Raw genomic sequence first — 26,839 nt, 5'->3', positions numbered from 1 at the left:
CTATTTACTACAATGTGCAAGATTACGTTAGATTTTCAAACGCCCATCAATACTCCATTTCATTATTTTATCTTTATTTTTTTTCATGTTGCAAATCACAACATTAAAAACTGTTTTTATAATTCCTGTCATGACTATCACTAAACTCAAATCATTATTAGTTTTATTGCCTTAATAAATTAATGGTCGTACCTCCTGCATGGTAACACCTGATGGTACAGAACATGTTGCCACAACTCATATCTATTTGGTGGGTTTTTCTTTTGTATACAGTGAATTCATATTATATTTCACCTTCTGACATATTGTTTCTGTCTTTCTAAGGTTACATTCATGTTGTTTCTTGCCATACATTCATTAGTCCAATATCTTCACGGCTCATATGATCGTCTCCTGTCACTTTGCATATGGGTTATCTGTTTCTGTTCCTTGGAACAATGTCAACACTGCATCCCACAATACCTTAGAAGCTTCTGTCTGTGATTCAGGGCTGAGCTTTATTCCAGGAGGTGAAAGGCCATAAGTGGAGTGTTCTTAGACTGAAACATAACTAAAATAAATCCCACCGCCAAAGTTTTAGTTTCAGACATATTATTTCAGTTTTGTTCCTGTATTTCTTCAGAAGCATTTATACTTAATAAAATAATACTCACTGAGTTATTTTGCTGCTGTGACACATAGCTCACTGGCATACTCTTCTCTACTCCAGAACTGGAAAAGAAGGGGCATTTCCCAAGTGTCCTGGACAAACTACTGCTAGTTAGTATAAATACTGCCGTGGGTTTATTTTGACAATTGGCCATACCTAGTGGAACTAACAAACTCAAAAAAGTAAATAAATAAAATGGGTTATTAAAAACACTTTGTGCTTGGGGTGTAGATTAATGGTGGAACATGATTGTTCCATATGTTCTGAAACTATAAATATGATCAAGAAATGCCAAAGGAATTCTAAAAAGTAACTAAAGTTCTTTACTTTAGAGACTGAAAGCATTTGTTATTATTGTTTTTTTCTAATTCTTTTGTTTCAGCAAGACTTATTCTCAGTTTTATGAATGCAAACTTAGGACAATTATATGATTTATGAAAACTACATATATATCTAAGATAGCTTGCTGACATCGTCAAACACCAAATTTCTATGGTTAACATTTAGGATATGAGTTTTAATAGAATATTGTACCTACTCTATTTAGACAAATATAGCTAATATACTCTATTTTCAGTTATACAATGATAGTAGTACACTATATTCTATGGTTAATAAGTAGTGTTTGAATAGTTATAAAGAATGATTCTCTATCTTCTGAAATTATTAAAATACTTAATTATGGAGACCTTGCTTAAGATGAGAGTTGTTACAAAACATATTTATTCTGTAGAGTTTCATTGCAGTGATATTGTTGTGGAATAGCTAAGGTGAACTAAACCTGCTTCTATAGTTAGGTAGGATGACTTGGCTAGAATTGCTATCTAAGTATAGAGTTTCATACTCCATGTGGAGAATGACAAAATAATTTTATGTTCCTTATTTTTTGTAATATTTTTCTCTTTCTGGTGTCTACAGTTTCCTCCATCTTATACAATTGCACTGTAGCTTTCATTAAATTTATAGTTAAGTACTGTAGATCAGTGTGGGTTTACGTACATTTAAGAAGCTATCCAAGGGCTTGCACAAGTGTATAAATACTGAGCATGTGTGAGCCTGACTACCATTTTGTAGTAAGCTGTTTAGATGTAAGCATGTATGTCAGCAATGTCTGTCTGTTAATCAGTTTGTTTATATTTTATGATGCTGCTATCCATCCTGATGTGTTTCTATGTAATAAAGCATCTAAACGAGATACCCCACCTGCTTGTCTTCTATGTTAGAGAGGGATGAGTGACACAGTGTCAGAAGTGGCATGTCTAAAGGGCATGAAGTTAGCGGAGGCAAGGCTAAAATGACTTAGGGCACTTGCTTGGAAATGGAGGAATATACAGAGATGAATCATCCCTAAAATGTGCATACTTTGCAAAACAGGTCAGAAACGAATTTCAGATTATTAAAACTTGCTCACCACTATTTCTTATTTGCAAAATATGAAACAAGGCATACATAATGTTTTAAATAATATTTGCATAAACTGATATGTACAATATTGATAAATGTATTCGAATTACTATGGATAATGTTTGAAATAAAGTCCAAATTGCATAAAACGAATAAAATAAAAAAGAAATGACTGCATTTTCACAAAACATGTATTTTTGTATTTAGCAAAGATATCCGAGTTAACAGAAGTGTATAAAGTATCCGCATGTTTGTGCAGTGTTACAGTAAAGTTATTTTGCAAAGTACAGCCATTATAGGACATATTTTGCAGAATATAGCCATTTCAGTGCATATTTCGCAAAGTACAGTATTTCAAAGAGTTTATTGTGCATTTGAATGTTATTACAAGCTCACAGTACAGTTTGTTCATACATAACTACAAGGGCCATATTTTCAATGTGTTTGTGCCTACTTTGTGAGTATGGTAGATGGATTTTGAAAACCCAGTGCACTTGTGTTGACAGTAATATTGCAGAGAACTGGAGAGTGTTTGAGTAAGAGTACAACATTTTCATACAGGCTGCATTTTCTGATAAAGATGACCATAGAAATGCGCTTATTCTGCTTAATTTAGCTGGGTCAGAAGCCATAGAAAGGGAACATTCATTTGTGTATGCACCTGCTATCTATATCAGAGAGGGAGAAAACAGTTATATTGTTGTGTAGGCTGAGTCAAGGGAGGACCCTGAGTGCTTAAAATGTAAATTCAGAGAAATGTGTAACCCCCAAATGAATGTTACAATGGAAAGGCACTTGTTTTATGCAAGGGATCAGAAGCCTGGTGAAACATTTGCAGTATATATAACTGACTTGAGAAATAAGGCTAAAGCATGCAGATTTGGTGATTTAAGGGATGAGTTGATAAAGGACAGACTTGTGTGTGGTATTAAAGATGATGCTGTGAAAAATATTTTGCTTTCTGGCAGTGATTTAACTTTGAAAAAGGCCATTGAGATTTGTCAGATATATGACCTCAAAGAAAAGCACACATATATGCTTACAAATGGGAATAGCTCTAGAAGGCACAATGAAAAAGCTCATGTTGATAGCATGTAGCATGTAGTTAAAAGAAACAGGCCCAAACACATGGCAGCAACTGTAGCCCCTGCAGCAGTCACTGGTAAACCCCAGAACTTTCCAGAAAATGTCATAGTTAGCACAGTCTCAGTGAAGCATAAGAGTGAGTCAGCAAACTCAAAGCATAGGCCCCAACCTAGTTTCATTGCCACCTGTCGTAATTGTGGTGGATGTCATGAATCTAAAAGTGAAAAAAATGTTTAGGTTTTGATCAACAATGCCATAAATGCAGTAAATGGAATAATTTCAAAAGGTTTTGTAAATCAAAAGGCCCACACTCTTTTATTAAGAGGGAACATTTTAAGAAATGAGTTGATCAATTAGAGAGCTGCAAGCAACCCTACTCTTTATGTTGATGGTCAGTGCTTCATGAAACAGTTATTGCAGTAGATTTAAGGGCAAAGAATGAAGTATTTTGTACTGTTTGGATAAATGGCAAACTCATAGAGCTCAAAGCTGATACAGGTTCCAAGTGCAATATTATGTCAGCAGAAACATTTGCTAGAGTCATGTCATGGTGAAAGGCTTGTTTTGGCAAGGTGTATGAAGCGTGTTGCTTATGGAGGTGAAGAAATTCAAACCAAAAGCTCAGTAGTACTTTCATGTTACTCTGCTGGGAGGTGTTACAACTTATTATTTTATGTGGTCAAAAGGCACGTCCAGTCATTATTAGGGCTCAGAGACAGTTTGAAAATGAGACTGCTTTCATTTAATAAGGAAGTCTATCATGTTAGCTTAAAAGATCACTACTCTAATTTCACCCAGTACATTTTTTCTAATTATGCTGATCTGCTGTGGTGGTGGTGCTGCGGTAGCGTTGTCGCCTCACAGTTAGACATTGCCCGTTCGATTCTCAGTTACAGCGTCTGCTGTGTGGCGACATGCGTGAATGGGCATTCCTTTTTGAAGGTTGTGCGTTAGGCCCGGCAAGCCAGCATGTCAAAATCTACTGCCAATCATTAGCGGACCGGAGTTCCGCTGTGGCGACCCCTAACCGGGAAAAGCCGAAAGAAACAAACAAATGCTGATCTTTTCTAAGACAAACTAGGCAAACTTCCAGTTGTGTACTCCATGAAGCTAGACCCAGAGATCAGTCCAGTTATCAGGCCAACACATAAAGTTCTAATAGCCATGCAGGACAGAGTCAAAGCTGAGCTAGCTAAAATGGTGCAACAAGGTGTGATTTGTCCAGTTGAAACTTCAACTGAGTGGGTATCTTCTATGGTGGTAGCTCATAAGAAAAGCTCAGATGACATCAGAATATGTACTGACCCACAAGATTTAAGCAAAGCACTAAAAAGACCTCATCATTCAATGCACATAGTCAAGGAAGTCGCAGCCTAGATGATAAATGTCACTGCTTTTACTGTCTGAGATGTAAAGAGTTAATTTTGGCAAATTCGGGCTTGACAAAAAATACTCATTACTTACTGCATTCAGTATTCTGTTTGGTAGGTACAGATTTTATGAGAATTCTATTTGGGATAAATTCTGCAAGTGAAGTCTTTCAATGTGCAATGGAACAAATTTTTTCTGGGTATCCTTGTACTATTATAGTAGACAACATACCAGCAGGAGATCATGGTGAAGTGGAAGATGACAGAAACCTCAGAAAAGTTTTGGAAAGGACACGTCAAATGAATCTTAAGCTCAATCCACAAAATGCAAATTCAGGCTACAAGAAGTTACTTATGTTGGTCATTTACTTACTAGTACAGGCCTATGACCAGACCCTTCTAAGCAAACAACCATTCTTGAGATGCCAGCTCCAGACAATGTTCAAGCCCTGCAACGTTTTCTTGGCATGGTTAACTACCTAGACAAGTTCATTCCAGACTTGAGCCAACTTTCAGCACTGCTTAGAGACCTGACATGTAAAGATGTATCCTGGTCTTGGTTAAAGCAACACCAAAGAGCATTTGATGTCCTAAAACAGAGAATTGCTAGTCCACCAACTCTCAAATACCATGATGTTCACAAACTAGTTACACTTTCTTGTGATGCTTCAAAATTTGGTCTTGGTGCAGTCATTCTACAAGTGGGTCAGTCTGTTGCCTATGCATTGAGAACTGTTACCCAAACTGAAATGCGGTATACCCAGATCGAGAAAGAGCTTTTGGCAATTGTGTTTGCATGTTCAAAGTTCCATGATTATGTTTATGGTAGACCTGTCCAGGTCAAAACAGACCACCATCCTCTACTCACTATTTTGAAAAAACCTATGCATTAAGCTCTAGCCCAACTGCAACGTATGATGCTGAGATTACAAAAGTATAATTTCAGTATTCTCTACAAGAAAGGCAAACTTCTTTATCTTGCTGATACATTATCCAGATTGCCCAGAAACATCACAGAACAGCATGAGAATTAGAATCTTGATTTTGAAGTCAGGGAAGTGAGAAATCTTTCTTCCATACGTCTTGTTGAACTGAGAGATCACACAGCCACAGATCCAGTATTACAAAGGCTCAACCACTTTTTCAAACAAGAATGTCCGTCAAAGCAATCTAGTTTACCTCAAGAAGTACAACCTTATTTTCCATAGAGAGATGAGATTGTGTCTGACAAAGGTATCATTATGAAATGTCAGAAAGTAATTGTTCCAAAGTCCTTGCAACCAGAGTATATTACTATCTTGCATCATGGTCACCCAGAAACCAGCTCTACCAAAAGAAGGTTGAGAGGGCTAGTATTTTGACCTTCTATGTCACTAGACATTGAGAGAGGACTTTTATCTTGTTTTGTGTGTAATAGTACAAAGCCACATCAACAGAAGAAACCACTTCAGCTAAACCAGATTCCAGAACTACCTTGGTCAACAGTAGCCACCAATATCTTTGAGTGGGATGGTCAACATTATTTGGTGATAGTAGACTCTTATTCCAATTAACTTGAGATTAACCTGCTTCCCAACCTAGCATCCAGTACAGTCATTACTAAGATGAATCGTCATTTTGCAGTGCATTGTAGCCCACACAAAGTTATTTCTGACAATAGAACACAGTTTACAAACCAACGGTTCAAAAGATTTGCTGAAGAATGGGACTATACTCATATGGCGAGTAGCCCTGAGTACCTGCAGTCAAATGGCTTGGCAGAATGTGCAGTTCAAAGTACAAAACAGTTATTAGAGAAGTCAAAATGAGATAATAGTGATGTTTTCCTGAATCTTTTGAATCTCAGAAAAGTTCCTTATGATAAACATCTTATTTCATCTGCTCAGATACTTCTGTCGAGACAAACTAGAACCACATTACCAATCAGTAAATTGTTGGTTCCATGTGTCAAGAACAACAGGTCTGTGAAAACCAATCTGCTGAAGAAGAGTTTAACCCAGAAGTTCTACTACGATAAGACCAGCAAACCTCTCAATCCATTACGAGAAGAAGTGGTAAGGATGCAAACGTCCAGAGGTTATGATCAGATTGGTATCGTGAAGAGTATTTGCCCAGAGCTGAGCTCATACATTGTGGAATCACATAGGAGCAGAGTTTATGTGGAATCAAAAACATTTAATACTGGTGTCTGAGCCTATACCACAGCACGTAACCTGGGAGAAAGACTCTTTATCTCAGAGTGAGTTGTCCAGTGTTCCAGTTTCTGAGGAAGTTCCAGAGGACATTCCCATTGCTGTGAAGAATCCAGAAGTTCCTGATATGAGCTGCTCACCGAAGACTGTCCCTGTTGCTAAATTTGGCTCAGACTGCTATGTTACAAGATAAAGTCACATCTCCAAACCCTGTAACAGATACAAAGCAACTTGGACATGAACATTGTGTTTTGTTTATAATGTCTATAGTAGTGCATGTCTAGCTCTGGTATTGTTTTTACAAAGGGCAATCTTTTTAAGAGGGAGGATGTAGATCAATGTGTGTGTATATACCTCTAAGAAGCTATCCAAGTGCTTCCACAAGTGTATAAATACTGAGCACGTGCAAGTCTGACTGCCATTTACTAGTAAGCTGTTGCTATGTAAGCATGTATGTCTGCAAAGTCTGTCTGTTAATCAGTTTGTTTATATTTTATGATGCTGCTATCCATCCTGATATGTTTCTATGTATTAAAGCATCTAAATGAAATACCCTACCTGCTTGTCTTGTATGTTAGAGAGGGATGAGTGACATTTACATTCATCTTTCGAGTGGACTACACACATTACTTCATATTAAGTCTCTGAATTTCTCAATTAATAACGTATCTGAGTTATAAGGATGACAAATTTAAAGTGTATTTCAATTAATATTAATGGACTGAATAATGGTTGCAAAAGGAGTAGTTTCTATAAATACTTAAAATTGTTTTCCCCCAGGTCATATTCATTCAAGAAACACATTTACTAATAAAATATATAAATAGACTTGATAATAAACAATATACTGTCATAGCTGGTTCTCAATGGAATCAAAAAAGAAGAGGAGTGGCCATTTTGTGGAAAAATACAATGCCTATATCGAATATATTAAACACATGTAGTGATGATAAAGGTATGTTTTGTCTAGTTACCTTAGAAATCAATGGAAAGATATACACCTTTGCTAATATATATTGGATACCTGGTATAGGTGTTAAAACAGCCAAAAGGCAATCTAGATCAGCTCAATCAATTCTCTAAGGGATCTATCATTTTAGTAGGAGATTTTAACAGTATTCTAAATGAAAAAGATAAAAATACTAAGGGGAAACACAGAATTTCAGTCACAGCTAAAGGATTAATAAATTTTATTAATTTGTTTAATATTAAAGATATTAACAAGTTTTCAGTTAATGATTCACTCTTCTTTATTCATTTTTCAAATAGACATGGAACTCAATCAAGAATTGATAGCGTTTTTGTTTCAAATGATCTTACTACTTACCTAGATAAAGTTAAAGTAGTTTCATGCCCACTTTTGGACAATAATGCCATAACATTTGAATTTTTTTTGAAGAACAACAATAATATTCACATCAAAAACACAAAAAAGCGAAGGAGCAAACACCAAAAACTACTTTAACTACTTGAACAAATTTATTGTAAGCGCTTTTGGAAAACCAAATAGCTTTCCTTCTTTAGACAAACTCCATTTAAGAATCAAACCTATATATATTTTCCCTAATAACATAATAATCAGCTTGATTGCAATTACCTATTTAAAGCAACATAACATCTATAAAAAACTTTTCCTACAAAAATAAACTTTAAAAATCATACATTAACCATTGTATAAATATAAAAATAAGAATAATAATAAAAATGTTATATTTACTTTTACAACACAACCTTAACAACCCTACTTAAATAAAATAGATTTTTCATGTTATTATCTTCTTAATGCAATATATTTTAACACACACACCGAATAGATGTGTACTCATTAAGCCCAGGAAATAAATGTGCTGCAGTTCTAATCTGCCAGAACAGTTCTTCATTTTCTAACAGAATCTGCCAAGGTCCTACTCTAATATCATCATTTATATGCTTCAAGACCATAAATTTAAAATTATGGTCAGAGTATTCACCAATATGTCGTAGAGCATTTGTTAGGTCTTTTTAACTATGGCATATGTATGTTCATAAATACGCTGTTTTAACTTTACTCCGTCTTACCAATATAGAACGCTGCACATTTTTGGCACATAAACCACTGATTTGGTATCACAATTAAAGTTCCCAACAATTTTGTACATCCTGCCATTTATGGTAACATTAGCACCAACATTAATTAGACTACATTGGCGACAAGCACCACATTTTGTCATCCCACAACATTTTTGTTTGTATTAGTGTTATATCCCTACTTTCTAGCAATGTTTTCAGATTAATGCCACGCCTATATGTTATTTTGGGTTTTAGCCCAAACTTGTTGAGTAGCTCTTTATCCTCTAAAATTAACGCCCAGTTTTTATATAAGATATTTCTAATGAGTAATGGATTAAAAGTACATAGAAAACTGGTTCTAAATATTGTTGTATTAGCATTATTTACTCTTGTTCTACAATTATCAGGCACGGTATTATAATCTCCACTTTGAACAGATAGAATCGGTTTAAATTGACCATTTTCACGTTTATACATAACCTCAGACCTAACTTCCACAATCAAAGAATCAGGATAACCTCTATTAGTAAACATGGAAGACAAGTTGTTACATTCATCAATAAAGTCACTCATATCAGTTGTCATCCAAGCTGCTCTTACCATCTGCCCTTTAACTATTGCTTTTTTCTGATGGTAAGGATGGCAACTGCTAAAGTGCAAGAAAGCATTTGAATATGTCGGTTTCCTATATATGGCACTTTTATATCTACAGTTGGAAATATCTTTCTGTAGCATAATGTCAAGAAAATTAATCTTAGAATATTGAATATCATATGTAAATTCAAGAAAATCTGTTAACTCTGAAATTCTAGAAATAAATGTAGTGACAACTTCCTTTGAACCTTTCCATAATATGAATATGTCGTCCTGGTATCTAGTATACCAGGCGACATTGGCTTCAAATAATGGTTCTTTAAAGAGTAATGAATTTTCCCAGTGTGCCATGATGCAGTTTGCAAAGGCCCCCCCACATGGTGAACCCATGGCGACCCCTGAAGTTTGCAAATAAATGTTACCATCAAACACTAGAAAATTATACGTCAATACTAGTTCTAGTAAAGTTTCAACAAGATAAATAATGTTATTGCTAACTTTCCTAATTAATAAGAATTCCCTAATCCATTCTAATCCTAATTTTTGTGGTATGACAGTATACAGGTCTCTTACATCAATTGTAAGAAAAAAATATTTAGGATTATAGGGAATACTATTAATATTCTGTAGGAAACTCCATGAATCCTTACAGATCTGTGGTTCATGTCCAATAAAAGGTTTAAGAACACTATCTATATATTTAGCACACGCATGAGTGATTGACCCCCTCCCGTCCACAATTGATCTGAACGGAGGGTCATCCACAGATTTATGAATTTTTGGTGTGCCACAAAGTGCTGGTAATTTGGGAAGAAATATTCAGGTATCTATAGGTCAATATCTATAAACCTTTCTAAAAGAGGTCTTCCAAAATGCCCTAATCTTATAATATGCAGTATTGACCTCATTGATACTTGACAGCCTATAAAACTCAGTATTAAGTTGTTCCATCATTTTTGCCACATATACGTGTTGGTCCATAAAGACCAATCCCCCACCTTTATCAGGTTTCATAACCCTGATATTGCATTCACCCAACACTTTAATAAAATCTTGGTCTTTACTGATATTAAGGTCATTATATTTTTGTTTGGATTTGTTATTATCCAGTGCTCTGAAATCCATCTCACAAAGTTTTTCAAAGCATCGTAAGCAATCATGTAAGGGTGGGTTAAATAGGCTAGCTAATCTAAAGGAACTAGTAAGAGTTGATCCTTCCCCTAGAAGTGCTTTCAAATTCAACTTACGTACATATAACTTTAAGTCGACCTCAGTTTTAACACAATCAAAATGTGTATCAGGCACAAAGGAGAGACCTTTTGACAAAAAGTCAACTAGTTCTTGATCAATATTAAAACAAGTGTAGTTATATATTTTAAAGTCACCCTTTGTACTTGAGGTGATAACAGGAGAATTAGAAACATAGGTTATCTCCTCCTCTGGTTGTGTTTGTTCATCGAATTCGGTTGATTCCTGTTCGATCTCAAGTTCCTTTGTTGACCATTCTGCCCCTGGGGAAACCCTGTTTCCTGTTTAAATTTGTAGAATTATTCCCCTTATTGTTACTGTTTTTCTTGTTACCATTATTAGCATGCGTCATACGCTATTACGTTGATTATTGTGGTCATCGTTATGTAGAGCTTCTCCTAAATTATCTTCACCATCTTCAAGTTGGTCTTGACTAAATCAGTGTCATGCCCTAAAGCTTTATTACTAGATGCTGTATTACTCCCCATATGTGACTGCACAACAGAGGGTGGGCGAGTGCAGCTCTAGTGGCATACTGTTGTGCGTCTCTGGTGATTTTTTCTTCTTATTGTTTAAAAGTTTAGCCATAATTGCTTCAATGCTGGCAAAAATACGAATGTAGTCGTATTTATACCTATTAAAGTCTAAGTTACTTTTAATGGAATGTTCAAGCAATTCTAGCTCATTCTTGAGCTCATCCACTTGATGTTTGTACTGTCAACTAACAAGTCAATAAATTCAAACCCTTGTTTGTCGAACAGCAGAAGTAGTTGTTGATGGAAGTGTGACCCTTCCACTAAACCAACAGAAATCGCCATTGCCTTAGCCCTTTGGTACAAATTTTCTTAGCTAGGCATTCCTCAAAATAAGCCATTTCCAGTTGCAATTTTTTGCATCTGAAAAGTTTACCATCAAAGTCATTAATGAGCAAGGCAATATTACTAACAATCTCTTCCGGTTGCTCTAGAGAATCATCAGTAACTTTTAAATTAAAAAAATTACTGTTATTCAAAAAGTTTAAAATACTTGGTGCAGAATCATTACCAACATTTAATGGGCAGTTACCTTGGGACGCCGTTTCATCTCGCGACCTAGTCCTCTGCCCAGCTGGAATTTCTGGAAGCCCAAACGAATTGTCATTAGCACTAACGTTAATGGGGTTAGCAGACTGATGTATAGTACCATTTCTTTGTTTAGGAATTGTCCCTGTGGCTTGTTGCGCACCTGGAGATGACGTGTAATTGGTGATGGTAGCATTCCCTGAACAAAAAGCATTAGCGTTATTGTCCAAACGCTCTAAACGTTGAGTCAAGTGCTCCACACGACCCATAAGCACTTGAATGAGGGCTGTAAGGTTGCCTTCAGCATTCGCTTCCTCAGCATTGAAAGAATTAGGTGTCTTAGATCCATGAGACATCGCAGATCCGCCATTCGGCTCAGTTTGTGAGAACATAGAGTTTTGTGGTGAGGCTCTCCGCTTGCCATACAAACGACTAAATACACAAGATACCACGAACTGTTGAAAACACAAAAAAGCGAAGGAGCAAACACCAAAAACTACTTTAACTACTTGAACAAATTTATTGTAAGCACTTTCGGAAAACCAAATAGCTTTCCTTCTTTAGACAAACTCCATTTAAGAATCAAACCTATATATACTTTCCCTAATAACATAATAATCAGCTTGATTGCAATTACCTATTTAAAGCAACATAACATCTATAAAAAACTTTTCCTACAAAAATAAACTTTAAAAATCATACATTAACCATTGTATAAATATAAAAATAAGAATAATAAAAATGTTATATTTACTTTTACAACACAACCTTAACAACCCTACTTAAATAAAATAGATAATTTTTCATGTTATTATCTTCTTAATGCAATATATTTTAACACACACCGAATAGATGTGTACTCATTAAGCCCAGGAAATAAATGTGCTGCAGTTCTAATCTGCCAGAACAGTTCTTCATTTTCTAACAGAATCTGCCAAGGTTCTACTCTAATATCATCATTTATATGCTTCAAGACCATAAATTTAAAATTATGGTCAGAGTATTCACCAATATGTCGTGCTAGAGCATTTGTTAGGTCTTTTTTAACTATGGCATATGTATGTTCATAAATACTGTTTTACTTTTCGCTCCGTCTTACCAATATAGAACGCTGCACATTTTTGGCATTTTGCCACATAAACCACTGATTTGGTATCACAATTAAAGTTCCCAACAATTTTGTACATCCTGCCATTTATGGTAACATTAGCACCAACATTAATTAGACTACATTGGCGACAAGCACCACATTTTGTCATCCCACAACATTTTTTGTTTGTATTAGTGTTATATCCCCTACTTTCTAGCAATGTTTTCAGATTAATGCCACGCCTATATGTTATTTTGGGTTTTAGCCCAAACTTGTTGAGTTGCAATCAAGCTGATTATTATGTTATTAGGGAAAGTATATATAGGTTTGATTCTTAAATGGAGTTTGTCTGAAGAAGGAAAGCTATTTGGTTTTCACAATAAATTTGTTCAAGTAGTTAAAGTAGTTTTTGGTGTTTGCTCCTTCGCTTTTTTGTGTTTTCAACAGTTCGTGGTATCTTGTGTAAATATTCACATCAAAAATATTTCAGCTTATATAAGTAATTTAAAAGATTTCAAAGAATTTTTCAATAAAGAGATACAAACTTATATTGAATTTAATAGTACAAAAGAAGTGTCAGAAGATTATATATGGGATGCTCTTAAATCTTATTTCAATGGGAAAATTATAGGCTGTTACTATTTAAAGAAGAAACAATGAAATAAGGAATTACATGAAATACAGGAGAAAATCAATAAACTAAACTTAGAAGCTCAAAATAGTAATAATATCTCAATGAAAGAAAGAAAGAAATTGCAAAACAAATATTAAGAAATCTTAAATCATAAAATTAAAATAAATTTAGAATAATTTAAACTAGCAAATTATTCAATAAACCCAAAGTACTTACGTAAATTAGCTTCTAGAACAGAAATGAAAATTAAATCCAATCACATTAAAGAATTATATACAAATAATAAAAAGAAAAAAGTTACCACAATAGAAGATATTTTAAGGGAATTTAGAACACACTTTATTAAAATCAATCAATTTAACCCAGTAATGGGCTCACAAGATACAATAAAAACTTTTATTAGAAAATATACTACAAATACATTGACAGATCAGCAACTGAAAATAACTGATAGACCTATATCATTGTTAGAACTTACAAATCAAATAAATTAAAATCTAACAAAGCCCTTGGCAACAATGGCATAATACCAGAACTTTATAAGCTAATGCCAAAGAATGCCTTAAATATTTTACTACAAGTCTTTCAGTTAGTTAAAGAATTAACCATAGTTCCACCTTCATGAAAATATATGCTTAGATCACCAATTTTAAAAACAGATAAAGACCCAACCGAATACCTCCTACAGGTCAATTTCTTTACTGAATGTATATTAAAATTGTTCATGTCTATACTTGCTAATAAAATTCAACAATTTCTTCCAAACTTAATAATGACCAAACTGGATTTATAAAAAATAGAAACACTTTTGATAATATCAAAAAAATTGTAACTAGAATTGATTATACTAACAATATAAAGGAAGATTTAACTTTGGTAAGTCTAGACATTAACAATGCTTTTGATACAGTTGTTGTTGTCTTTCAGCTTTTCCCAGTTAGGGGTCGCCACAGCGGAACTGCGGTCCGCTAATGATTGGCAGTAGATTTTGACGAATGCCGAGGTGCCAGCTCGACGTTCAACCTTCAACGAAGACACGCCCATTTACGCATGTCTTTTGAATGCCCACCCAACCATGGGGAGGACATGCAGACTCCACACAGAAGGCACACCCCGCACTCCAGACAAGAATCGAATGGGAGAACCTCTTGCTGTAAGGCAACAATGCTACCGCTGCACCGAATTATCTTTTATTGGTTTTGAAAGAATGTAATTTTTCAACAAGTTTTCAGCAACTTATAAAACTTCTATATGAGAATTCCTTAGCTTATATAAAAATAGGCTATATTTCACAATCTATTTTGATAACTAAAGGAACAAAGCTAGGTTGTCCGCTGTCACCTTTATTATTTACTTTGATTATGGAACCATTTGTGAATTACATAAGACCAGAATCAGAAACTAAAGACATACAATTTGATTATAATCTAAATTCCAAGATACTTTTATTTGCACATTTCTTTCCATTCACACTGATAGACAATAAAAGCTCTCTTTATACCCTGTTTGATGGAATAAAAATCTTTCAATCTAAATTGGGTCTCATATTTAATGAAGACAAAACAAAAAATGCATGTATAAATTCTAATATTTCTCACATGGAAATAGATTTTTTTAAATATATAGTTAAAGATGATAAAATAAAATATTTGGGAATGATTTTATCTAAAAACATTAAATATATATTTGATATAAACTATAGTGATTGTCTAGATAAGATTAAGAATCTTATAAACAAATGGAAAAAAAATATTAATAGTGGAAGAAAGACTTTTAATAATAAAAATGGTAATACTTCCAAAACTTTTATATATAATACAATCATTAGATCTTCCCACCCTAAACATTATATAAGAGACTTTAATAATCTAACGTTTAGATTCCTTTGGCATCCCAATAGGCCCAGATTGGTCCTTAATCATCATTTAAGAAATTGGTTTAATGAAGGAACAGGATTACCTGACACAGAATTACATTCTTCATCCACTATTATAAAGACAATGATTTATTGGACAAATAATAACTACACAGCTAAATGGGAAGACATTCAAGAGTATATCTATTTAAAAACTAATCCGCTAAAATACAGATGCCATAATAAAATAACTAATAACTTTCTTTGGTTATTAAAAGAGTACATATTGAAAAATCAAAATTTATCAATAAATTCAACTTATATATCAACATCAATGATCAATTTTAGAAATTTTATACACAGAGATCCAGAATGCAAAACATGGCTATTTTTAATATTCCCTATAGCATATACACAAAACAACATAAACACTTTCAATATGTTTGTAATGACTATCCTTAAATATGAAATAGAAATTTTAAGGTCTGTTTACAAGAATAAAAATATCAGAAACCAATGCACCATCATACAGAAAGAAAGAAAGAAAGAGAGAATTCCTGTAAGATATGGTGAGATAAAAATGGAAAAAGAAAAGAATTCAGAATAAATGACTAGAACAATATCTCAGTGTTAGAGAAAGGAGAAATGAAAGGGCATTTTTATAAAGGCAATGATGTGTTTCTATCCTAAAATACAGCACTTCTTTGAAAAGCAATAATTTTGGCATGTAGAAAAAAAAACAAGATTTTGAATGATGTACATATTTGAAAAAAATTGTGTTTTAATTAAAATTTGTTTTGAGAAAAAGAAACCATTATAAGGGAATTAGAAATCTAAAACTGTATTTACTAAGAATACAGAGATAAATGTTTTCTACAAACATGCTTGAAAATGCTTCAGGTTGTTCTAGCCCAGGTTAATAAATACAAATGGATACAGAAATAAATATTTTGTCCAGTTTTGCTTAGTTAGCCATTTGAGCCATCTCTAAAACTTTGATTGTCTTTTGTTTTTGGTTTATTGACAGCAAAAAAGTAAAACCCACTGCTTCTGTTGCTATGGAAGGTATTGCTGAGTACCACATTCATAGGGTCATACCATGCTTGATATAGCCATACTAGTGCTGAGAGCTTACACGTCATCTTTACTTGCTAAGCCAATAGAAGTTTGACTTAAACTTGAACTTCCTTTTATTTTTGCTTGTAGCAAAGGCCATGATAATGAAGCCTCCCTGCTTAAACAAGTCTACATAAATGAGGCAGATCTAAGTGATGTGGTAGTTGTCTTTTAAACAACAGAACATTATAATGCAAAAGTAAAAACATTAAGACAACTTACCAAGAAATGTTTCAAAATAATTTCTGCAGTCTTTAAACTATGCATTTGTCTTAGGTACATAGACACATGCTTGCACACAAAAGGCCTTTCTTGTAGTGCTTCATTTGTAATTTATAAATGCATTTTCTATCTGAAAGTAAAATTCACCAAAAAATATTGTAAATAATACATATTTGAACATTATGTTTGGCTTGCGCTGCAACTTTTTAAGATATATTCAGTTATGATCACTGAAGTTATATAAAACGTGTGCTACCACTTATGGTTGCTTCATATTCATATTTTTATTACTATTCCTGTTTATATTTTAGTTGTGGAAGAGCAGTTCCTGGCTGTAAAGTTAAAATAGTTAATAGTGACAAAGACGGGATTGGAGAAGTCTGTTTTTGGGGAAGAACTGTTTTCATGGGCTACCTGAACATGGAGGATAAGACAAAAGAGGTATTGGATGATGATGGCTGGCTGCATTCAGGGGATTTAGGCAAACTTGACACAGATGGTTTCATGTGCATCACAGGAAGAATCAAAGGTAGGTGTACAGCAGTGAATGCATGTTATCATGCCCTATTTTATCCAGTATTTTTAAAGCAGCAGACTTTTGGAAATTGTGAAAATCATTATATAACTTTCTTCTATAGCAATGCATGTCAAACAACCCAATATTTCCACATTTATTTATTTTCAGTAATTTAAACTTAAATCTGCCACAAAATCAAAATTATCAATCAATTTATTTAAAACACAGGTTGTAAGAAACATTATATATGTATATAGCTATATCTATATATATATATATATATATATCTATATATATATATCTATAGCTATATATATATATATATATATATATATATATATATATATATATATATGCATATATGTAAGTATATACATATGTATATACATTTTTATATATATATTATTTATATATATATATATATATGTGTGTGTGTGTGTGTGTGTGTGTATATCTGTATCTATATATATACATATATATATATATATATATATATATATATATATATATATAGTTCCCATTCAGAAGCCTGAAACATCATAAGCCTGAAAATCAAAATCCTGAAACCAAAAGCCTGAAAATTCAGAATCCTGAAAACTCAAAATCCTGAAAGCCCAAAATCCTGAAAGACCAAAATCCTGAAACTCAAAATCCTGAAAACACAAATAATGCTAATATGTCACTATAAACACACTAATATCTACCAACTGACCCTGACCCTAACCCTAACCCTAAGGTCCATCACTATCGCACCACTCACCTGACCAAACCTAACTCATAAAAACCTAACCCCAATATTTGTCACTATTGCATACATGCCTAACCTGCGCCCCCTAACTCACTTAAACCCCTAACCCTAAAATAAAACCAACCACACACTTACCTGACCCCAACACATGACCTAACACCACAGGGCTAACAATAGCAAAGCCACAATGACATCAGTATGTCTATTTTGTGTTTTCAGGATTTTGAGTTTCAGGATTTTGGTCTTTCAGGATTTTGGGCTTTCAGGATTTTGAGTTTTCAGGATTCTGAATTTTCAGGCTTTTGGTTTCAGGATTTTGATTTTCAGGCTTATGATGTTTCAGGCTTCTGAATGGGAACCATATATATATATATAAGATCACTACTAAATCCCGAAGACCGGAATCCCGAGACCAGATACCTGAAAGATGAGAAGACCGGAAGAACAGAAGCGTAAAATTTAAAATACCGAACACTACAATAAACATACACCACACACATACACATACACACACCTTCACCCAAAACACAAACACACAAACCTACACTACAGAAAAGCAGGGGTCAAGACGCCCTGCACCCTCCCCCCATGTGGGGGGCTGCACCCTTTTCTCCCTCCTACTTAAATATTCTAACTCCAAGGTCGCACTATACAGACAAACACATGAAAACACCACCACACACCTACATCCCCCGCACACACACACATCACAATCACAAAACACACACTTACACACACACTAAAGCCCCTAACCAACACAACCAAACATAGATACTTACCTAACCTCCTGACATCTCCGTACATCTCGATTTTGAAATTCGCGCTTCTGGTCTTCCGGTCTTCTCGCCTTTTAGGTATCTGGTCTCGGGATTCCGGTCTTCAGTATTGTAAGTATTCGGGATTTAGTAGTGATCCCATATATATATATATATATATATATATATATATAGATGTGGGTGTGTGTGTGTGTGTGTGTGTGTGTGTGTGTGTGTGTGTGTGTGTGTGTGTGTGTGGGTGTGTGTGTGTGTGTGTGTGTGTATGTGTGTGTTTGTGTATATCTATCTATCTATCTATCTTTCTATGGATCTAGGACTATTGCTCGAAATCACGTTTACTTGAAATGTAAATGGACGAGCTCACTTTTGCGAAAGTGCGAAAATGCACTTTCATGAAAGAGGAACAAAAAAACCCCATAAAAAACAAAAAAATAAAATAGCAGTCATTACGTTTATGCAGGGGGCAAGCCCCCCTGCACCCCTCACCTCCTACTTTTATCTTCTCACTCCAAGATCACACTAAAGTGGGGAAAAGGGAATATTGCCTTATCCCCACTGTACCGCAATCTAAGCAACAGCCCCCATCACTCAGTTGCTGTTTTTTTTATGTTTTTTTTTTTAACTTCTGTTTTGCGAAAGTGCATTTTCGGAAGAAATGCACTTTTGCGAAAGTGTGCTCAGCCGTTTACCTTTCAGGTAAACATGATTTTGAGCAACAGTATGGATCCCATATATATATATATATATATATATATATATATATATATATATATATATATATGTGTGTGTGTGTCTACTTTGACTCGCCAAAATAACACTTCAGAGATTCCTGCTTAGTCGACTCCACTTCACTGAAATGGCCTTAAACTGAAAGCACGGACTGCCGAAATCCTTTCCTTGTGAAAGGAACCACTTGGCCACTATGGAAAAAACCTCAACGGACCAAAACTAAACCCACCCAAGTGGGGGGATTCTACCCCCACCCACCTATTTAAATATAGCAACTCTAGATCGCATTACACTGGAGAAAGGGCAAAGTTCACCTTGGTGGTCAAGTGGTTCCTTTCACAGGGAAAGGATTTCGGCAGTCCGTCCTTTTAGTTTAAATCCATTTCGGTGAAGTGGAGTCGGCCAACTAGGAATCGGTGAAGTGTTATTTTGGTGAGACAAAGTAGACCCATATATATATATATATATATATATATATATATATATATATATATATATATATGTATATATATAAATGTATGTATGTGTGTGTGTCAGCATATATATATATATATATATATATATATGTGTGTGTGTGTATATGTATGTATGTGTATATATATATATATATATATATATATATATATGTGTGTGTGTGTGTGTGTGTGTGTGTGTGTGTGTGTGTGTGTGTGTGTGTGTGTGTGTGTGTGTATATATATATATATATATATTATGTATATTGTTTTATATATATATATATATATATATATATATATATATATATATATATATATATTATCTATTAAACTGATAAATTAACATTTTATATTTTCATGTATTTTAGAGCTAATTATCACTGCAGGAGGAGAGAATGTTCCTCCAATTCCAATAGAAGATGCTGTTAAGAAAGAATTGCCTGTAATAAGTAATGCCATATTGATTGGAGACAAGAAGAAATACCTGACCATGTTACTAACTTTAAAGGTATAGTATGACACATGCAATGACACATATGATATGTTATGCTACTAAAATTAGTGGAATAATTTACTTATAGTATCAGTTATTAAAAGTCGGTGCAAGTAACAAACCCTGTTTTTACTACTCTCAGTCTTAAATGTTTTAGATAATTGCATATTGTATGCATGATTGCTGTATGTTTTCTTGTTGAGTGCATTTATTGTTTGCTGAAATGTCGAGAAAATTATATAGAAGCATCAAAAAGAATACAGCACCAAAATAAAAGATGATTTCTTCAATGTAATGCTAATCTAGCCACCACACAAATGCAAACCAGGTTTCACTCAGAAGAGTATCTTCATGCACCTTTCATATATCATTCCATGTCACTTGCTGGAATCCAAGAGAATAAGAAATCATTTGTTTCTGTATATAGCTAATATTTTTGATCTACTATTAAACAATGGTTATTAACTAGCATTTTCCAATACCCGTTATTATAGATATCCATTTAAATGAACAGTCTACCAACATAAAAATGTGAAAAGTTAAAAGCCGCAAAAAGGGCTCAGTGGCTGTTTTCTTAGGTATAAACAAGGGGAACTGGTTAAATAGCCCCAACTGCTGTTATTGCAGCTTAATTCTAGGACAATCTTACTAAAACCAAAAAGATCTGGCTTAAAGTCTCAAAAGTTTTTATTACAGCTAACATTAGAAGGATCTGGTAGAAGGTGCCAACAGTTACCTCCAGCTGATAGTTCATAATTTAGCCCCAAAAGCTGTTATACCAGCTAAAATTATCACCACGTTCCTGCACAAGGCTCCAGCAGCTATCATTACAATTAGCCACTTGTTCTCAAACCGACCTCAACCTATATTTATTATGTTTTGGTGGATTCTAAGAAGTTGTGATTTTCTCTGCTTTCATCCTTTTTTTTTAAACTCTTTATTACTCTTCAGCAGTATGACAATATTGTTCAAAAATGTATTGTACCTGCACCCTCTTAATATTTAGTTTCCAAAAAGACAAACTGCTTTTCTTTGTTCACTGATGACCCTCTCCTTGAAACTCTTCCTTTTCCTAAAGGACTTTTTCCAAATATCAGATTCTCAATTTTAGATCAAACTTCCTTGTTATCACTTTTTGTCAAGTTTGCCCAAATATTTTGCTTATTATTTTCTATGTATGAGGCTGCAGTTCCCAGCATGGCAGATGTGAGGATGGTGGGGGTCTTGATGCCCATACAAAAACACTTCCACGAAGAATTACAGCAATTTATGTTTTTGATCACTGGCATTAGAGTAATTAGTGTTTTTTTTTAGGAACTCATATTCATCTGGATAACATACTTTGTCAAAAATGATAGTATCCTAATCCCACAAAAATGTGGATTTTGATCAGGACATAGTACCAGGACTGCCCTGTACACCTTCACAGATGACATACTGTGTAACATGGACAAAGATGTTCTTCCAGGTGCAGTATTTATTGACCTCACTAAGGGCTTTCATCTAGTTGACCACTTCATCCTATTTAGCTCACTTTTATAGCAGTTGGCATCAGCACAGACTGTCACCCTTGGTTCAAAAGCTTCATTACTGTAGACTCTTTAAAGTGCTGTTAAGAAGTTCCTTCTCCCCCTCCCCCCATATCACAAAAGGTTTCCTTTAGGGATCTGTCCTATCCCCATTACTATTCTCATTTCTTATAGTCTCCCAGACCTACTGTAAACACCCTTACTTTGTATGCAGATGACAAGGTCATATATAGGGCCAGTACCTCATGTGTTACCCAAAAGAAAGACCTTGAGAACAATCTAAACTTGCTATGATAATGACTTGCATAACATAAACTTATCCTCAGTACCAACAAAAACTAACATAAACTTATCCTCAGTACCAACAAAAACTAACATAAACTGATCCTCAGTACCAACAAAAGCCGTGATTTTTGGAACCAGACAGAACTATTTCACTTATCCCAACAATGGAGTAAACTCTGCAAAAATAAAGACACCATTGAAACTGCTTCCCACTTCAAGTACCTGGAAATATGACTTGATCAAGCTGTTAACCTCCAATTGCTACTCAAACTCCTTCTCCACTACCAAAAACCCAAACCAAATAACTGATCAACCAGACCCAAACCACATTTTGATTTAGCACTTTTGCTCCCTTATAGATGAATTTCTGGTTTTAAAAAAGGAACAAAAGCACTAAATCAAAACATGTCTCATTTCTGGTTGATTGGTTGATTGGTCATTAGGTTTAACCTCCAATTTCATATTAAAGCAATAAATTCTAAAGTCAAGTCATTGCTATTCTGGACAAAAAAGATTTCACAAGGTAGACTGGCAATTAGCAAATGTGTTTTACTTGCCCAGTTCAGTTATGTTCTTCCAATTATAGCTAATGCAGATAATAAAAAAACAAACTTCACCACAAACTATAACTGGTAGCATGTCTAGGTTCATCAGACTAATCCCACAAACTGAACACCACTGCTAAATCTTAACAAGGGCAAATGGCCACAAATAAAACAAAGATTCACATTATTTCTCTCTAACTTATTGATTAATATACTGAGAAACTTTCCATTTCTTCACTAGCTGCCCTACCAAAATGCCCTCTCCCTAAATTCACCTCTAATAATAGACTTCACAACACTGACAACTGCTTCTCAGCAGTGGCCCCACAAACATGGGAGGCACTGCCATCATGGCTAAAATAAATCTCTTCCTTCCAGAAATCTAAATACTAACTCAAGAAATACCTGCTAGAACAAATTACTTGTAAATGCTACCCAAGGCAAGGGATCACTCGTGAAACAGATCAGTTCTCTTCTTACTTAACACCCTCTTGATAGCAGAAGCACAGCTCAATGATTATCTTTGGATGTCTTTCTTTCTCCATCTGCCCTCCCACCTTCTCACTAAAATACAATCTCTCTCTCTTCTCTTCTTTTCCCTTGTACTCTATCCCTTCCCCTTTTAACTTCATTGTATCTTGGAAATTATCAACATATTAATACTAAACTATGATTCATCTTTGGATGTTGTAACGCTCCCCCAGTCTTAAATTGTTGAGCTTTTTCTTACTCTATCACATTTGCATCTTGACAATATCCCCCCTCATCTGGAACTCCCCTTATAAAGAAGGACATATAGACATAGATATAGAAGCACCTTAGATGCTGTGCTGGGACTTTTTCCACTTACTTCCCACTTCTTTTGAATCTACCTCTTTTGCCAATATTACTCCATAACCCCATGAATCTCCTATGTGCCTCCTTACTTAATATATAAAACTCCATGATTGCACCAAGGTGGACACAGATAGCAAACCCTAGTAAGTGAAAACTTTACCAAATGAATGACTTTAAAAAAAAAGCAGAAGCTATCCTTTATTCATCACACTGACTATGTACTGGACAACAAAGCAGTTAAAATGTGCTTACTTTTAATATGAGAAGAACCATAGTCAGAAATATACTATTTCTTAAAATAGAAACTTTCCATAACAATATTTAACTCCACTTATAACACAGAAACTCTGCACTTCAGAAAATAAATCATCACCCCAATACTCCCAGAATTCACTTCCCCTTAAACTCCTTTCTCACAGGTACTACCCTCCCCCTAGCTACAAAACTCCATGCAAGACCCATTACTCCCATATTTCAGCTAATGATGACACTCCATCACTGCTGAGGCCACATTTCATTTAATCCCTTTCGGGAACACCTTTCTCAGAAATTACCCCTGTAGTATGGAATGCTCTCCTCAGTATTTCAGACACTACCCAACAACGTATACAAAAGCTAATGGGCTGCTGTAGACAAAACTTTAGCATGTGTGCTTTTCAGACAATGGATGACACATACAAAACCATTTCTACTTTTGCCTTACAAAATATACTACTGTACATTATGTCTAAGAGAATAGCGTTATTGTTTGTGCTGTTGCAGCACTCTCATTAGCTCCAAATTCATTCTAAGCTGCAGTATTAATATAAATATTTGTAAGAGTGTCAGACTGTGCAGTATGCAAAGTGCATGTATAATCCTTATCATGTTATTTAAGCTGCTTAATGAATGAAATGTTTGTCAAGTGTACCAATCGCCTCCTTACTCTAATATTTAACTGTATGATGAATGCCAGCTACACTGGCATAGAGGAATAAATCTGTAACTATGATCAAGGTGACTGCAGTTTGACCAGCAACTTGGACACTTGTAAAGTTTGGCATCGAGTGAGAGAGGAATGACAAGAATTTGTCTACTCACCTCATATTTGTAGTTGGCATGGGCTGAAATGCTGGTTGGGCAGTCCATTATTTATAGCTCATGTGGTGAACAGAACTTAGATTGAAGTTCAGGGCTAGGCCTCTTGGAAGGTTTGAATTAGAGTCACTGTTTATAGGGATATATGGATGCTTCTAGACCATGCCTAATTACTGGCAGTAGCCTTTGAGCAATTGCACCTACATGTATGGGGTTGAGCTTATTATAAAAATCTCAGAGTTTTACAGTAATATAGCCCCAGCTCCTCTGTTCTACTCCTTGGTTACAGTGGTTTTATAGCCAAGGTGGTAGTGAGATGTTTTCATCTGGTGCAACAAGATTCATCTGGTGAGCAGTTTCATCATGGGTGCCCCCCAAAATGTGGTGGCCCCAGAAGTAAATTTGCCATGGGGGAAGCTGGGGATCTGAAATCATTGGCAGCTGGCATACTTCTCAACTATACAGATTTTCACAGAATGTCTAGATTTTTGCCTCATATTTTTGGTCTGTTCCTCATAAAATTTGTGATTTTCTGGGTTTTGTGCAAATCAGTGAGGACTGAATTCACTAAATAATGACAGGCATTTGAGTTTCAGACTTCATATCCTTAAGCAATGCATGGTAACACACCACCTTTTATTCTAGCAAATTTCTAAGTTTATAACAGCAATATTTTAAGTTTGTTCCTACTTTTGGAGCTTTGTCCCCCCATTATGTTTGGCTTTCTCCAGATTTTTTTGTGCTAAGAGGTTCAGAGGTACTGTTGCTGGCCAAAAAAAAAAAAAACAATTGTTGTAAATGTAACTCACCTTACATGAATTACATGTCACACGTGTGTCTCAGAAATGTCACTGACACAAGGTTCATGTTATGGATAAAAAGGGTCTTGGACCAGTCCTCTTACCTGGTTAACACATTTAAATAAATACATTTGCCTGTCTTCTATATTAGTAATGTTTGATAGTGATGCCCTTATTAAGAGAAACCATACATTATTAGAACAGACAGTGACATTTAGAGGTCTTCACTGACCAGGGCATAAAAAGACCCTCAGAGAAAATTATGTTTATCAAAACAATGTCATTGTAAGTAAAGGTTGTTTTTGCACTACACTATTACACTGTGTGAAACATTTGCATATGAAACTCATGCACAGAAGTGTTCCACTGTCGGACACACTTGTGCAAAATAACCCTTCATAGTGTTGCCTAAGAAATACCCTCTGTTGTTGACTCCTTTTCCACTGAGTGATAGCTTTTTGGATCCTGTTTGACAACTTACCTTATTGATGGAGCTGACAATCTTTCAAGTGGGACATTACATATTATTAACAGGATAACTGAACTGTGCTGTGCAGCCTTTTTCCCAGAGCCACACACAATGGAGGAGTGGGGATAAGTAGTTTTATAATGTAAAAATCATTCCACTTTCTCTATGGCTGTACAGCTTAGAAGTGAATATATAGAAGCAGTGGGAGATGAGGGGTTCAAAGCCATCACATGGGATTTGGAAAAAAGCTTGGTCTCACAAAATGTATTTGCCATTTTTTTAATATTTGATGTGTTGTGAGTTCAGTATATATATATATATATATATATATATATATATATATATATATATATATATATATATATAAATATATATATATGTATACACGTGGGTTGTCATTGTAGTGAGATGGTAATGGATTGGATTGGATTGTGTGGAGTTTTAGTGAGGTGGCATTCATTTAAGTCGAATAAATTATTTTCTAAAGGTATTACACTGTTCTACAAATCCATGTAAAAGCTTCGCACAATTTTTACTGCTTTGCTAACTTTATTAAGTTCCATCTGTTATAAATCCATCTTTTAATTCATGATTTGAGAGCACTGGTCTGTTTAAGAGCATGCCAAACTCGGGTCACCTGGGCTGTAGTCAGTACTTTTTTCTTTTTGTGCCACCGTTGTTATGCATTTTTTTCTATAATGTGTATACCACCAGGGGCAGGAGAGAGACTGTCAATGAAAACTGAGGGAAAAGTCACAAAATGCCATTGTAGATTATAACTAAAGGTTCATTGCTTATTTACTTCATTTGTTAACCAGAATGTCCATCTGGGAAGACTCATTTTCAGTGAAGTTCCAAGGAGAACAATCTCCATTAAAATACTGAAGCATAACAGATATTTACACAGTATGTACAGTAACACTTTTCATAGATATTTACACAGTCTGTACAGTAACACTTTTTATAACAGATATTTAGCTGTATGTGTAGTAACACTTTTCATAACAGA

The 26,839-nt window shown here is 34.6% G+C and overlaps 1 protein-coding gene across 1 annotated transcript in view; it reads left to right on the top strand.

The window, feature by feature from the left end:
• The window catches only part of ACSBG1 (acyl-CoA synthetase bubblegum family member 1), a 415,596-nt gene that overhangs the window by 319,391 nt on the left and 69,366 nt on the right, over nt 1-26,839 (top strand). Inside the window, exons 11-12 of the mRNA XM_044077462.1 lie at nt 16,882-17,099; nt 20,164-20,303. Of these exons, the coding sequence (XP_043933397.1) occupies nt 16,882-17,099; nt 20,164-20,303 (358 nt within the window). The remainder of the gene's footprint in view (nt 1-16,881; nt 17,100-20,163; nt 20,304-26,839) is intronic.

This window comes from Protopterus annectens, chromosome 7.part0 (assembly GCF_019279795.1).
Source record: "Protopterus annectens isolate FY-2018-M chromosome 7.part0, PAN1.0, whole genome shotgun sequence".
NCBI lineage: Eukaryota > Metazoa > Chordata > Ceratodontiformes > Protopteridae > Protopterus > Protopterus annectens.
This window is presented reverse-complemented; position numbering and strand designations above follow the sequence as displayed.